At 40.5% G+C, this 12,834-nt stretch overlaps 1 protein-coding gene across 8 annotated transcripts in view; it reads right to left on the reverse strand.

The window, feature by feature from the left end:
* TVP23C (trans-golgi network vesicle protein 23 homolog C) overlaps nt 1-12,834 on the reverse strand; it is a 49,570-nt gene that overhangs the window by 19,251 nt on the left and 17,485 nt on the right. For 6 of the 8 annotated variants that reach the window (XM_074387978.1, XM_074387974.1, XM_074387976.1 and 3 more), the window contains 2 exons: nt 8,583-8,711; nt 6,239-7,258 (listed from right to left, as the gene is read on the reverse strand). The exons of 1 other annotated variant lie outside the window; for it this stretch is intronic. In XM_074387978.1, coding sequence (XP_074244079.1) covers nt 7,232-7,258; nt 8,583-8,711 — 156 coding nt within the window. In that variant the 3' untranslated portion in view covers nt 6,239-7,231. Of the gene's footprint in view, nt 1-6,049; nt 7,259-8,582; nt 8,712-12,834 lie in introns of those variants that run through there. One more of the 8 variants, NM_001281860.1, reaches the window with a different exon arrangement.

A 12,834-nucleotide genomic window follows, 5' to 3' on the forward strand; every position in this document is an offset into this window, starting at 1 on the left:
CTCCTGGGCTCAGGCAATTCTCTTGTCTCGGCCTCCTGAGTAGCTGGGATTACAGGCATGTGCCACCATGCCCAGCTAATTTTTTGTATTTTAAGTAGAGACGGGGTTTCACCATGTTGACCAGGATGGTCTCGATCTCTCGACCTCGTGATCCACCCGCCTCGGCCTCCCAAAGTGCTGGGATTACAGGTTTGAGCCACCGCGCCCGGCCTCCGGTGGTTCTTTATAGCAGTGTGAAAATGGACTAATACACCTTGCATTCACTTAGGTATTGGAGAAGAACCTGGTATGCACATACTACCAGTTTATTACTGGAACATGAAAACATGTATATGAAATGGACCCTGCCTTCCAGAAAAGACAAACAGAGGTGAGAAACCAAATAAAAATATAAATACAAGCCAAGCATGGTGGCTACTTCCTGTAATCCCAGCACTTCGGAAGGCTGAGGGAGGAGAATCACTTGAGCCCAAGAGTTCAAGGCTGCAGTGAGCCATGATCACACCACTGCATTCCAGCCTGGGTGTCAGAGTAAGACCCCATCTCAAATACATATATACACAAATTATGTGTTAAGCATGGGGGAAACTCTCTTTTAAAACCCTGTCTACTTCATTTTTCAAAGGTTGGGAGGCAAGGGTTGAGAAAAGGACTCACTTTTCTCAACACGCTTTAAAAGTACTGTCAGCTGTCTTTTATGGAGGCCAAGCTATGCAAACCAAACTATGACAAACTTTTAAGAGTAGAATCTGGAAACAACAGATGCTGAAGAGGATATGGAGAAACAGGAACACTTTTACACTGTTGGTGGGAGTGTAAATTAGTTCAACCATTGTGGAAGACAGTGTGGCGATTCCTCAAGGACCTAGAAATAGAAATATCATTTGACCCGGCAATCCCATTACTGGATATATACCCAAAGAATTATAAATTGTTTTATCATAAAGACACATGCACACGTATGTTCACTGCGGCACTGTTTACAATAGCAAAAACCTGGAACCAACCCAAATGTCTGTCATCGATAGACTGGATAAAGAAAATGTGGCACATATACACCATGGAATACTCTGCAGCCATAAAAAGTGATGAGTTTGTGTCCTTCATAGGGATATGGATGAATCTGGAAACCATCATTCTCAGCAAACTGACACAAGGACAAAAAACCAAACACCGCATGTTCTCACTCACAGGCGGGTGTTGAACAATGAGAACACATAGACACAGGGAGGGGAGCATCACACACTGCGATCAATAGATGGGGGCTAGGGGAGGGACGGCAGGGTGGGGAGGGATAATGAGGGGAGAAATACCAGATGTAGGTGATGGGGGGGTGAAGGCAGCAAACCACCTTGCCATGTGTGTACCTATGCAACAATCCTGCATGAAAACCTTTACACCTTCATCCTAAGACCCAAAGTTGCAAATAGCACCAGGAGCTGGAAACAGATGCCCGCTGAGACCTAAGAACAGACACAGTGCATGAGCAGTGTCCCAGCAGGACCAGCACTTGGCTCTTGGCAGTATCAGGCCTGCTCGTGGCTTCTGGCAATGACCATCAGTTGCTTCATCTTCTGAAAAGGAAAACTACCCAGCTGGCCAAGCCAGATCTCCAAGGAGGAGGTGTATCTGTATCCTGCTTTGAGATCAGTCCTTCCACTGCTCCATCGAGGGAGCCCCAGAGAAAGTAATGTGTGAGTTCAACACACTGAAAATCTGTACCTAGCCCAGGTCAATAGTTGAAAACAGCAGGTATACCACGGCTTTCACCTACATTGTTATAAGGGGGTACATGCCCAGTAAATGTTTATTGAGTGCCATTAGGTGCCCGGCATTGGGCCATGCACTGATAGTGTGAAGGCAAATGAGAAAAATGGGCTTCCTGCTGTAGTAGCATTTACAGACAACTGGAGGCAGGTGATGGTTAATTTTTTGTGTCAACTTAGCTAGTACTGAGTTATTTAACCAATCAACTTAGCTAGCACTAAGTTATTTAATCAACCTAGGTATTGCTTGCTGTGAAGCTATTTCATAAACACGTACAATCTGTTAACATTAAGTAAAATAGTTTACCCTTTTACTGTGTGGGAATGTCTCATCCAGTCAGTTAAAGGCCTTAGGAGCAAAACAGATTTCCCTGAGGAAGTAGAAAGTTGACCTCAAGATTGCAACATCAGCTCCTGCTTGAGAGTTCCAGCCTGCTGGCCTGCCCTTGTCAATTCCCGCAATTGCATAAGCCAACTCCTTGAAATCAATCAATCTGTGTGCGTGTGTGTGTGTGTGTGTGTGTGTGTGTGTGTGTGTGTGTCTGCCCGTGCTCATCTCTGGCACAAGGAGACCCATATTCAAAGGTGGTGTTGTAAGGGATATGATCGGGGAAACTGCATGTGGTACCCAGCACTGTAATGCTAAGGCAGACTATCCAGATGTGAATCTTGGTTCCATCATGCACTAGATGCACCATAACCTTGGCTCCACTCCTACATTCTCCAACCCTCAGTTTCCTCATCTGTAAAATGGAGATAGTATCTCCCTCATAGGGTTATTGCAGAGTCAAAGAGATTAAGTATCTCATATTTAGGAGGTTAAATGCCATGAACAACACAGCAAGTAAGTATGAAGCCAGGATTTAAACTCAGGTTTGTCTGCACTGTGTGTGCCCTTTACCCTCTGCCCTATCACCTTGCTCTTTGGGAATTACGCTTCAGCTATCAGTTCTTTAACTGACACAGTTGCCATAGACCACCCCTAAATTGTTGCAGCTTCAAGTCTGCTCTACAGAGATGCCTCTTAAACATATACCTTTGGCCCAATCCTAAGCTTGAGTTCCAGGTTTCCACTGCACTTTGCTACTTTGATAGGACCCATTGGCTTCAAATCTGACACATCTTAAATTCAAGCTCATCATCTTCCCCTCACCATTGAGAAGTCCTGGCTTCACCTCTCCTTAGGTATATGACCCCGGGAAAGCTACAGATCCCCTAATCCTCGGTTTCCTCTCTTGTTAAATGGCAGGGTTTGTCAAGATCAGGAAGGTAGACACATATCACACATAGTTCTTATGTCTCACCGTGTCTACATTACCTGTCTTGATGTCTGGTACGTGGTGGGTATTTTATTGTACTTATTTATTCATCTATTCATCCCCTTGCCCTGATTTTCACTAATTTCACAAGAAGATACATGGATTTAGTCTTAACGCACCACTTGTAGGAAAACCATCCTTTCTTACTAAACTGTTAATCGGGTGCTCCAGTACCCATTTGTTTCATTTACATCATACGTTAGTCTACTGCCATCTAGAGGATTTAGTGCAAGTTACAAGCAAGAAACAGGAACTGGGCTTGCAGAGAAAGGCAATATCCTAGAAGAAATGTTTAAAAACCATTAGAACTCATTTGTAGCAGTGTTGGATTTCAACAATTATCCAAAAAATATAAATAACAGGATGTGCTTTAACTAGAAAATAAATTAGAATGAATGTTATAGCAAGTTACCAGCTCATAAACTTATGATCTCTATTACATAAAATTTATAGGGGGTCATTGGTTTGAACTGGGTTCATGCACTAGGCCCCAATAGACCAAAATGGAGTTACTCATAGTAAAGTTCCAGGTCACCAAGCCAAAACTACATTGTTTACCTGACCTTCCAAGAAATCTAGAGAGAGAGGGAGATAATAATAGCCAAATCTGCAAGACCAGTTTTAGCCTGCCTGATAAGGAAGTTCCCCTCTGCTTTAACCTTTACAAGGAAGGTAACTTTGAAGCAACCAATTCACTTTGTGTTGTTTCTGAATTCTTCAGCTTTTTCTGCCTATAAATACTCCCTGCCCATGTTTCAAAGCAAAGCCCAATTTCCATGAATCATTCTTTGCTGCAACTGTGAAATTTATTTTGTTTCAAGTTTTTCTTTTATTATCTCTAACTTGTTCTAAACAAAATAAAAAATAAAATCAGCATTCTTTCCTATAATTGACTGCTTTGCTGCATTTGGAATATCCATTCCCTATACTAGATGAGAACCACCTAACTATGGGTTAGGTCTCCTGACTGCTCCACCGTTAACTTAGCAACTCAGTTTTCCATCTGAGCAAGTTACCGTTTTCAAGTGCTTACTGTGGGCTTGGGACTATATGGAACCTTTTACATGAGTTATCTCATTTAATCCTCACAAGCTCCTCCCACTTCAACAGGGTATTTATTTGTGCTTATGACTTTCAGCCTGCTGGCTCATCTGTAAAAATGAGGTAAGTGGCCAGGCGCGGTGGCTCACACCTGTCATCCCAGCACTTTAGGAGGCCAAGGCGGGCAGATCACGAGACCATCCTGGCCACGACAGTGAAACCCCGTCTCTACTAAAAATATCAAAAAAAATTAGCTGGGCATGGTGGCACACGCCTGTAGTCCCAACTACTCGGGAGGCTGAGGCAGAAGGTTCACTTGAACCCGGGAGGTGGAGGTTGCAGTGAGCTGAGGTAATGCCACTGCACTCCAGCCTGGTGACAGAGCGAGACTCCACCTTTCCAGGCTGTGAAGAAGCCAAATGTGACCACAGGGAGAAACTACACAGTGTACGTGTTCCAACCCACAGCCTAGCTGAGGCCACAGCTGATGGCCAATGTCAACCTCCAGGCCAGTGGCTGAAAAGCTCCCTGCCACTGCCTGGCTCCTTCCCCAGCCATCACTGTGCTCCATCCAAATTCCTGTCCCACAGAATTTGTAAGCATAATAAAATGACTTGTTTTTCACCAGTAATTCTGGGGGTACATTTTTATGTAGCAACAGCATCTGGAACAGTACAACTCGTTGGCACCTATAACATTTCAATTACTAAAGGTCAAATAGGTATTTACTAAATTATTACATCTCTAATACTGTACTAATAACTGGAGTTGTTAGTACAATTTAGAAAATTAGTACAAACTGAAATAATCATAGATAATGCTCAAAGTGCACTATATTGACAAGAATCCAGTTAGGCTATGAATAACAGAGAAGCCAGAAGAGTAACACTTAAAGAAGATAGTTTCCTTCCTTTAGACAGGTGGCCAGTCATGGTGGCTCACACCTATAATCCCAGTACCTTGGGAGGCCGAGACGGGCAGATCACCTAAGGTCAGGAGTTCAAGACTAGCCTGGCCAATGTGGTGAAACCCTGTCTCTACTAAAAATACAAAAATTAGCCAGGCATGGTGGTAATCCTAGCTACTAGGGAGGCTAAGGCAGGAGAATTGTTTGAACCCAGGAGGCAGAAGCTGCAGTGAGCTGAGATCACACCACTGCACTCCAGCCTGGGTGACAAGAGCAAAATTCCATCTCAAAACAAAAAATTCCGTCAGGCAGTTTGGGGCTGCTATACTCCAAGATGGGATTCAGACAGTATCTACCTCAATTCTCTGCCATTCACAAAACAAGGCCTTTACCACATAGTCCAAGACGGCTGCTCTAGTTCCAGCTGTTCTGTCTACCTTTCAGGAAAAAAGGGGAAGGGATGGGCATGCTTCCTTTTAAGGATACTTCCTGGAAGTGTCCCCATTGGCCTAAACTTTGTCATGTAGCCACACCAAGATATAACAAAAAAATCTAGGAAAGGTTATCTCTATTCCAGGATGTCATGCCCTAGCTAATTAAGCGGGAAATCCGTAGGAGAAAAACGATTATTAGGGAATACATGATAGCTCCTGCCATGTGCATATTCTAAAATTCAATTGTTTCATGGTTTAGAATTGCAGTTCAAATAACACAGTTACCTAAAGAACTATGCCAATGTATCCTCTGTTAGACTCTAACCCTAAAGATTTAGGTTAGATCTTTCAGATTAAATTTTAAAATGTCTTTAGTGAAGTATCAACTTTTCTCACCAGACAGAACAGCTGAGTATAAGTAAAATAAACAAGCCCTTAATAAATTAATAAATCTTAAGAAACGGCATTTAGAGCAAATATTTTCTCTAAATACTAATATATCATGTTTTATAGCCTACAGATTCCTGTAGTCTGTTTTCCTTGGGAAAGTCATTCAATAACCTGAAGTTCAGCTTCATCATCTAAAGTATTATGTATTTGTCATCAGGGTTAAATGAGGTTACACATGTCAAATGCCTTGTAAACAGAATTTTATACAAATATAAAGTTTTGCCCCTTCAAAGCTATCATCCCAATAAGACACTTATTCAATAAACAAATAATCTTAAAAATATCTTTAAAATGTACAAATATATTCACAACATAATCTGATTAAGACTTCAACAAAGTTTATAGTACCTACAACAGAATTTACAGATGCCTACAATAGTTTGTAGATTGGTTTAGTTTACAGTTACATCTATTGCTTTAAGAAATACCATTAATACAAATTCATAATTTACAATATCCCCATTATAGCAAGAAAAAAATAGATTCAGAAAATAAAATGTCTTTTTAGGCATTTATTATGCCAAGTATGTAAATGATTATTCCCATTATCACATGAGAATAATGCTCTTTAGATAAAAGATACATTTATTAGCTCAAGGTCCACTGAAGAGTTTTCTATCTAGCTATCCTTTCTGCAAAATAAATAGAACAGCAGCAATCTCTGGGTATTCCTTAAACAAACTATGGTGATTCCATTTAAATGACTTCCTACAAATAAAAATAAAATTTTAGAAAGTAGTTGATATCATTGGCCTTAATTGTTTTCACTTGCTTGCATATGTCTAAGAAATTTCCCCATGAAGTACATATTAAAAACAAACAATAATTTCTAACTTATACATAAGCCAAAGTGCTCACTCAACCATGGAAGCAAAACTTACTTCTGAAAATAATCTAAAGAAATAATATGTAAACACATAGAGCTTTCAGACAGACTAAAAACATCCCTCTGTGTTCTGTGGATCAAAATACAAAGGTCTCTATTACCTATGTAAATAAATGAACACTTTCACTAACTTGGGATATGTTGATAAGACATGGCCGTGCGCATACCTATGGAACATGTGCATACCAACACCACAGAACAAATCTTGACAACATTTCTAGAGCCAACATATACTTTCTAGCCCCAACTGCTAGAAAGGAAATAAAAGCTTAATAAGAAAACTACTTTTTCTTTTTATAAATAAAGTTTTTAAGTGGAAAAACAAAGCCAACACTCCTTGGTGCAACATGGACTAAGCTCTAAAAGGTTCAGAGTCAAGAATCTCTTCAGTTGTTCCCCAATGTAACCAAGCACATAATCTTTCTCTTTCAGGAAGTCTGATCATCTCCAGTGTTCTGCAAGAGACAAAAAAAAAAAAAAAAATCCTTAATATCAAAGTTATTTTACTTCACACACCATGGACTTCAAGGCCTACGACTAGGAAAACATTCTATATTTCTAAGCAGAGCAGTGCCTTACATACACCCAATCACATTAAAAAAATAGACGTGCTACAAGTAAATCCATGGATACCATCATCCACCCAACTGTCCAATTAGTCCCATTTGCGCAGATGCCAGGTACTATTAAGATACTAACCCTATCCATGTTATGTCAGGCTTAAGGTTTTATTTCACCTGTATTCCATGTCCCGCTGCACCTTCAGAAATACTGAAAATTCTAAGGGAAAAAACCTAATAAGCACACACATGCAAGTTACCCTAAGGTGGACCACAGTAAAGATATATTGGGGCCATGCAAAAATCCTTCAGAATGAGATGACATGTCCCTATACACGAATACTTGTTTTCTCTACTTTTCATCTTCTGTAAGAGAAACTGTATGGTAAAATAAAAAGAACAATATATTTTGAGTACAGAGGGCTGGGTTCAAGATCTAGCTTTGTACCACTTTTTAGCTGTATAATCTTAAGTAAATCATGTAATTTCTCAGGGCTTTAGTTATCTAAAATGTAAACCCTGGACCAGCGCCCTCAGTACCACCTGGAAACTTGGGAGAAATGCAAACTGTGAGACCCCACCCCCCGGATCCACTGAATAAGCAGCCTGGGGGTAGAGCCCAGCAATCTTGTGTCCTCTAGGTGATTCTCATGTATGTTCAAGTTTGAGAATCCCTATCCTATATAACATATAACATCACTTCCCCAACCTACTGTACTAACCAAATGCAAGGTATTATTCATATAAAGACCTACTCATTTTTCCCAAGAGATTTAACCAATAATTATTTGTCTATGATTACTACTTATCCTCCTGAAAACCCTGACATGGGGGTATTGTAGTAAAACCTTTTATGTACTAGGGGGAAGGAAAAAATCAATTGTTCTCCCTAAAACCATACAACATACATTCTTCAAGGATATTCATTTAAAGCTCCCATAGTTAATAAAAAACAAATGAACCTAAAGTAATTTTTAAAAAACAAGTTACTATCAATGATAATTTATGTTTCCTGGCTTTAAAATAATTTTAGGATACTGACAATACACTTCCAGAATGTCTTTAACACCTCCAAAGAGCAATTCAAACATATTTATCTTATATTTAAATAACTATGTGACTTTAAAAAAACTTCTGTTAAGGAGCATTTCATAAAAATTAAACTATAAAAGTTAAAAATCATTGCATTAGTCACTGATAACATCCAGAAAACACTTACTTGTCTTAAAAACTGCTTTCCAAGATATGAAGTAGCCATGCTGGTTAAATTCTTTCTGCTGCCCACCTTACACCTGATGTAACCATACAGGTTGGCACCCTGTAGCACCACACCCATGATGACCACCGCCTGGGACAAGGGAAAAAATAATCAATAATTACTGGCTTGAAATTGACCTTTCTCTGTGCCATAAATGAGACAAGGCAGATTGTCATGAGAAACAGAGGAAACAGGAAGCTCTGCAAAGTCACGATTGTGCCAGTGAGACTCTTCCGGAGACAGTTGCCAGAACAAACCCATCTGATAGACACTCTGTACAAGGCACGAGTCGTTCACCCAGCTAGTATTTACTCAACACAACTGCTCTATGTGCCAGGCACCATGAGAGCCACTGGGGATGCAATGAAGGGGGAGCCTTCTTGCTCTGTTTCCCATTGGTCTGTGAGTAAAGTTAGGAAAAGTGAATGAGACTCGGGAAAGGCTCAAATATTCATTATCCCTTTAAGAATTACAAAAGAGCCGGGCGCGGTGGCTCAAGCCTGTAATCCCAGCACTTTGGGAGGCCAAGGCGGGTGGATCACCAGGTCAAGAGATCAAGACCGTCCTGGTCAATATGGTGAAACCCTATCTCTACTAAAAATACAAAAAAAAGTAGCTGGGCATGGTGGCACATGCCTGTAATCCAAACTACTCAGGAGGCTGAGGCAGGAGAATTGCCTGAACCCAGGAGGCGGGGTTGCGGTGAGCCAAGATCGCGCCATTGCACTCCAGCCTGGGTAACAAGAGTGAAACTCCGTCTCAAAAAAAAAAAAAAAAAAAAAAAAAAAAGAATTACAAAAGAACAGTAAAGAGGCAGATCAAGTTCAATAAACTGAGAGCAGGTAGAGATGACTCTCTGCTCTATGTGACAACTGGCTTCTGGTAAAGTGGACACAATGCCCTAAGGCAGCAATCAACATACGCCTGCACTTTTGCAGAGCTGTTTGTTCCTTTGAGTTTCTTTTTCTCACCTATGGTGATCTCACTAGGATCAATGAGAAGTGAGAAAAAGAAACTCAAAAACCCACTCTTTAAAAATTTCTCATTGTTCAACACCCGTCTATGAGTGAGAATATGCGGTGTTTGATTTTCTGCTCTTGTGTCAGTTTGCTGAGAATGATGGTTTCCAGGTTCATCCATGTTCCTACAAAGGACACGCTGGGGTCTGTTGGGGGGAAATAGGGGAGGGACAGCGTGGGGTGGGGAGTTGGGGAGAGATAGCATGGGGAGAAATGCCAGATATAGGTGATGGGGAAGAAGGCAGCAAATCACACTGCCACAAGTGTATCTATGCAACAATCTTGCATGTTCTTCACATGTACCCAAAAACCTAAGATGCAATTTAAAAAAAAAAAAAGAAAAAAAAATTTCTAATTAATCTTAATTAGAAAAATTCATTAAGAAAATGTGAGGAATTCAAAATGTTAAAAATTCTAATACAGTGATCAGCCAAGTTCTTCTGTAAAGGGCCAAATCATAAATATTTTAGAACATATGTTCTCTGTTGCAATTACTCAACTCTGCTGTTCTAATCCAAAGGCAGCCACAGACAATATATTTTTAAAAATGGGCAAAGCTGTTTTTCAACAAAAATTTACAAACACAGGTGTCAGGCTGGATTTGGCCTACAGGCCACAGTTTGCCAACCCTTGTTCTGGAATAAACAGCTCATCAGACCTTCTACTCTTTTATATCAGTGATAATCAAAACAGCTAAACAAAATGTCTTTTTCCAATCTAGATTTATTCTCCTTACCCTTAACAAGACAGATAGTTGATTTAATTGTTTAATTAATGGATTTAAATGTTCAATTAATGAACAGGTTCACATTCCTAGTAAAAGAAGAGGAGGTGGTACTTTCTGTTCGAAACTTTTGTTTCATGGAATTAAATGTGTTGGTGTAATAAGAGGTTGCTAGTTACCTAAGTAAACATAAAACTGTGTCTTTATTTGAGTAAATTTCCTTTTAATTTTCCATGCTTCTCAAACAGGGGCACTACTGGGTATGTACATATCAACATGCCAGGGTGCACCTGAATTCACAGAACCAAGCGCCCTGCTAAGGCATCCATTACTCAATGGCAACAAATTTTAACATCTGTAAGTTAAACTTCTGGTTTAAGATGGTGCGGTGAAGTCAGACATGAAGATCTCCCTTCCTTAAGGTATAAACAGCAGTGTTTTTAAAAATGCAAACAAACTAATACCAACAAACATAAAAAACGGCTAGTGGCCAAAGAAAGAGCCAGCTTGGAACAATCCTAAACGGTTCCAAACTCTCCAAAGAAGCTCTAAGGAAAATTTCACTAATAATTACCATCCCCAGCAACTTACAGAAAAGCAAAAAAATGCAGAGAAAAAAATGCAGAAATAGTCATGACAGCAGAAACTTCTTTCAACTAAGAATGACCCAAAAAGGCAGGAATATACCTGCAGCTGGCCACAGTGGTACACCAGGTGGGAAAAAGGCAGGAGAGGAAGCATAGAAGGACCAACAATCATGAGAGCTGATCGTCGTAAGAGAAGTGAGGAGGTGGGATACTCATGGGGAGCCTCAGTTAAAGCCCCTTTGTGTCCTGTGGTCTTAACCCACTTATGCTGTAGGTTGCAATTTTTTTAGTAAAAAATCAAACCTTGGTGATGACCTTGAGCAGGATATAAATAACTCCCACATGCCTAGCGTTCCAATAATGGAACCCTAGGCATAAGTAGGTTAACACAGGATCAAACTGGCTTTCACATAACCTCTCCCTGTTTCGTTTTAAGGAAGTAGAAACACTACTAGAAAAAGACTGGGCTGACTCTCCTGGATGGATGCTAAAGCTCCAAGGTCTCACAAACAATTCAAAGCAGAAGGGGAGAAACAGAAAAGAGTGCACAGCCAATCAGGAGACAAGAGCTCCATTAAGGAAAAGAGAACGCAAAACCCAGGCAGCCCAGCAAAGAGCCAGAGCCTGGCCAAGTTCTCCACCTTGCACCTCACACCCGTGTCTTCAGGCCACCAATCCCAGCACTGCAACTCCAGCTCAAAGCAGCAGCCACATGTCTCAGACATCAGGGGAAGGTGGTCAAGGAGGATTCACCAACACTAAACCAGCAGAAAGAGAAGGGCTAGACAGGGCTGTCACCGTAAGGATGAGCAAAATGGATTAAGGAAAAAGGGAAGTGCATTTATACAAAACTACAGTAAAAAAAAGAAAAAAGAAGCATAGTATCCAGAAGACAGGTGAAGAATCTACTCTGAAAGAAAAAACCCACCAAAATAAAAGCATTCCTGGGAATATTTCACCCAATAGAGGAACCCAAAGATAAGAACTCAAAAAGCTTGACGGTGAGATAACAGGAGATGAAAATGGAGCTGGCAGAGCTAAGGAAATACAGAGAGAAGCTTTAGCTTCTCTAAATAGTTCCTAAAATAGTTGTTCTCTCCTCTGCACTCTCTACCCCATTACTTTGTATCATTAACTAACATCCCCTACTGTACTTTTTACTGTCTGCCTTCCACTAGAACGTAAGCTCTACTGGAGCAGTCATCTTGCTTACCTGTCTCCTAATTTATCCCCCTGTGTCCCCAGACAGCTCTGATTTAACAGTGAACTCTTAAAAATAATTGCTGAATAAATAAGGAAAAGATGAATGTTTAAAGCAGGTGCCCCCAAACTGCGGCCCCCTGAGGCCATTTATCCGGCCCCCCCGCCGCACTTCAGGAAGGGGCACCTCTTTCATTGGTGGTCACTGAGAGGAGCACAGTATGTGGCGGCCCTCCAATGGTCTGAGGGACAGTGAACTGGCCTCCTGTGTAAAAAGTTTGGGGACACCTGGTTTAAAGCAACAAGAAAATAGATGAGAACAGATAAAAATGATCCAACATAGACATAACTGGTACGTCAGAATTAAAGGTCAAAAAATAGAACATAAATAAATGCAAAGATTCAACAGAAAACAATTTTCCTGATTCCAAGCAAAACTTTAGTCTGCTTGTCAGAAAGGCACACAGGCCCCAGAAAACTTAATAAAGAAAGATAAATACAGATACATCCATGTTGTATTTTTAAATGTCACAAACTAAAAAACAAAACCTTATGGGGAGAGATTACAAATCTTACGTAAGCCTGGCTTCAGATTTCTCCAAAATATTTAATATAAGAAAACGATGGAATAGTGTCTTCCACAAAGAAATAAACTGTGACCCAAGAATATTAATCCAGCCAAG

The sequence above is a fragment of the Saimiri boliviensis genome, chromosome 17 (genome assembly GCF_048565385.1).
Source record: "Saimiri boliviensis isolate mSaiBol1 chromosome 17, mSaiBol1.pri, whole genome shotgun sequence".
NCBI lineage: Eukaryota > Metazoa > Chordata > Mammalia > Primates > Cebidae > Saimiri > Saimiri boliviensis.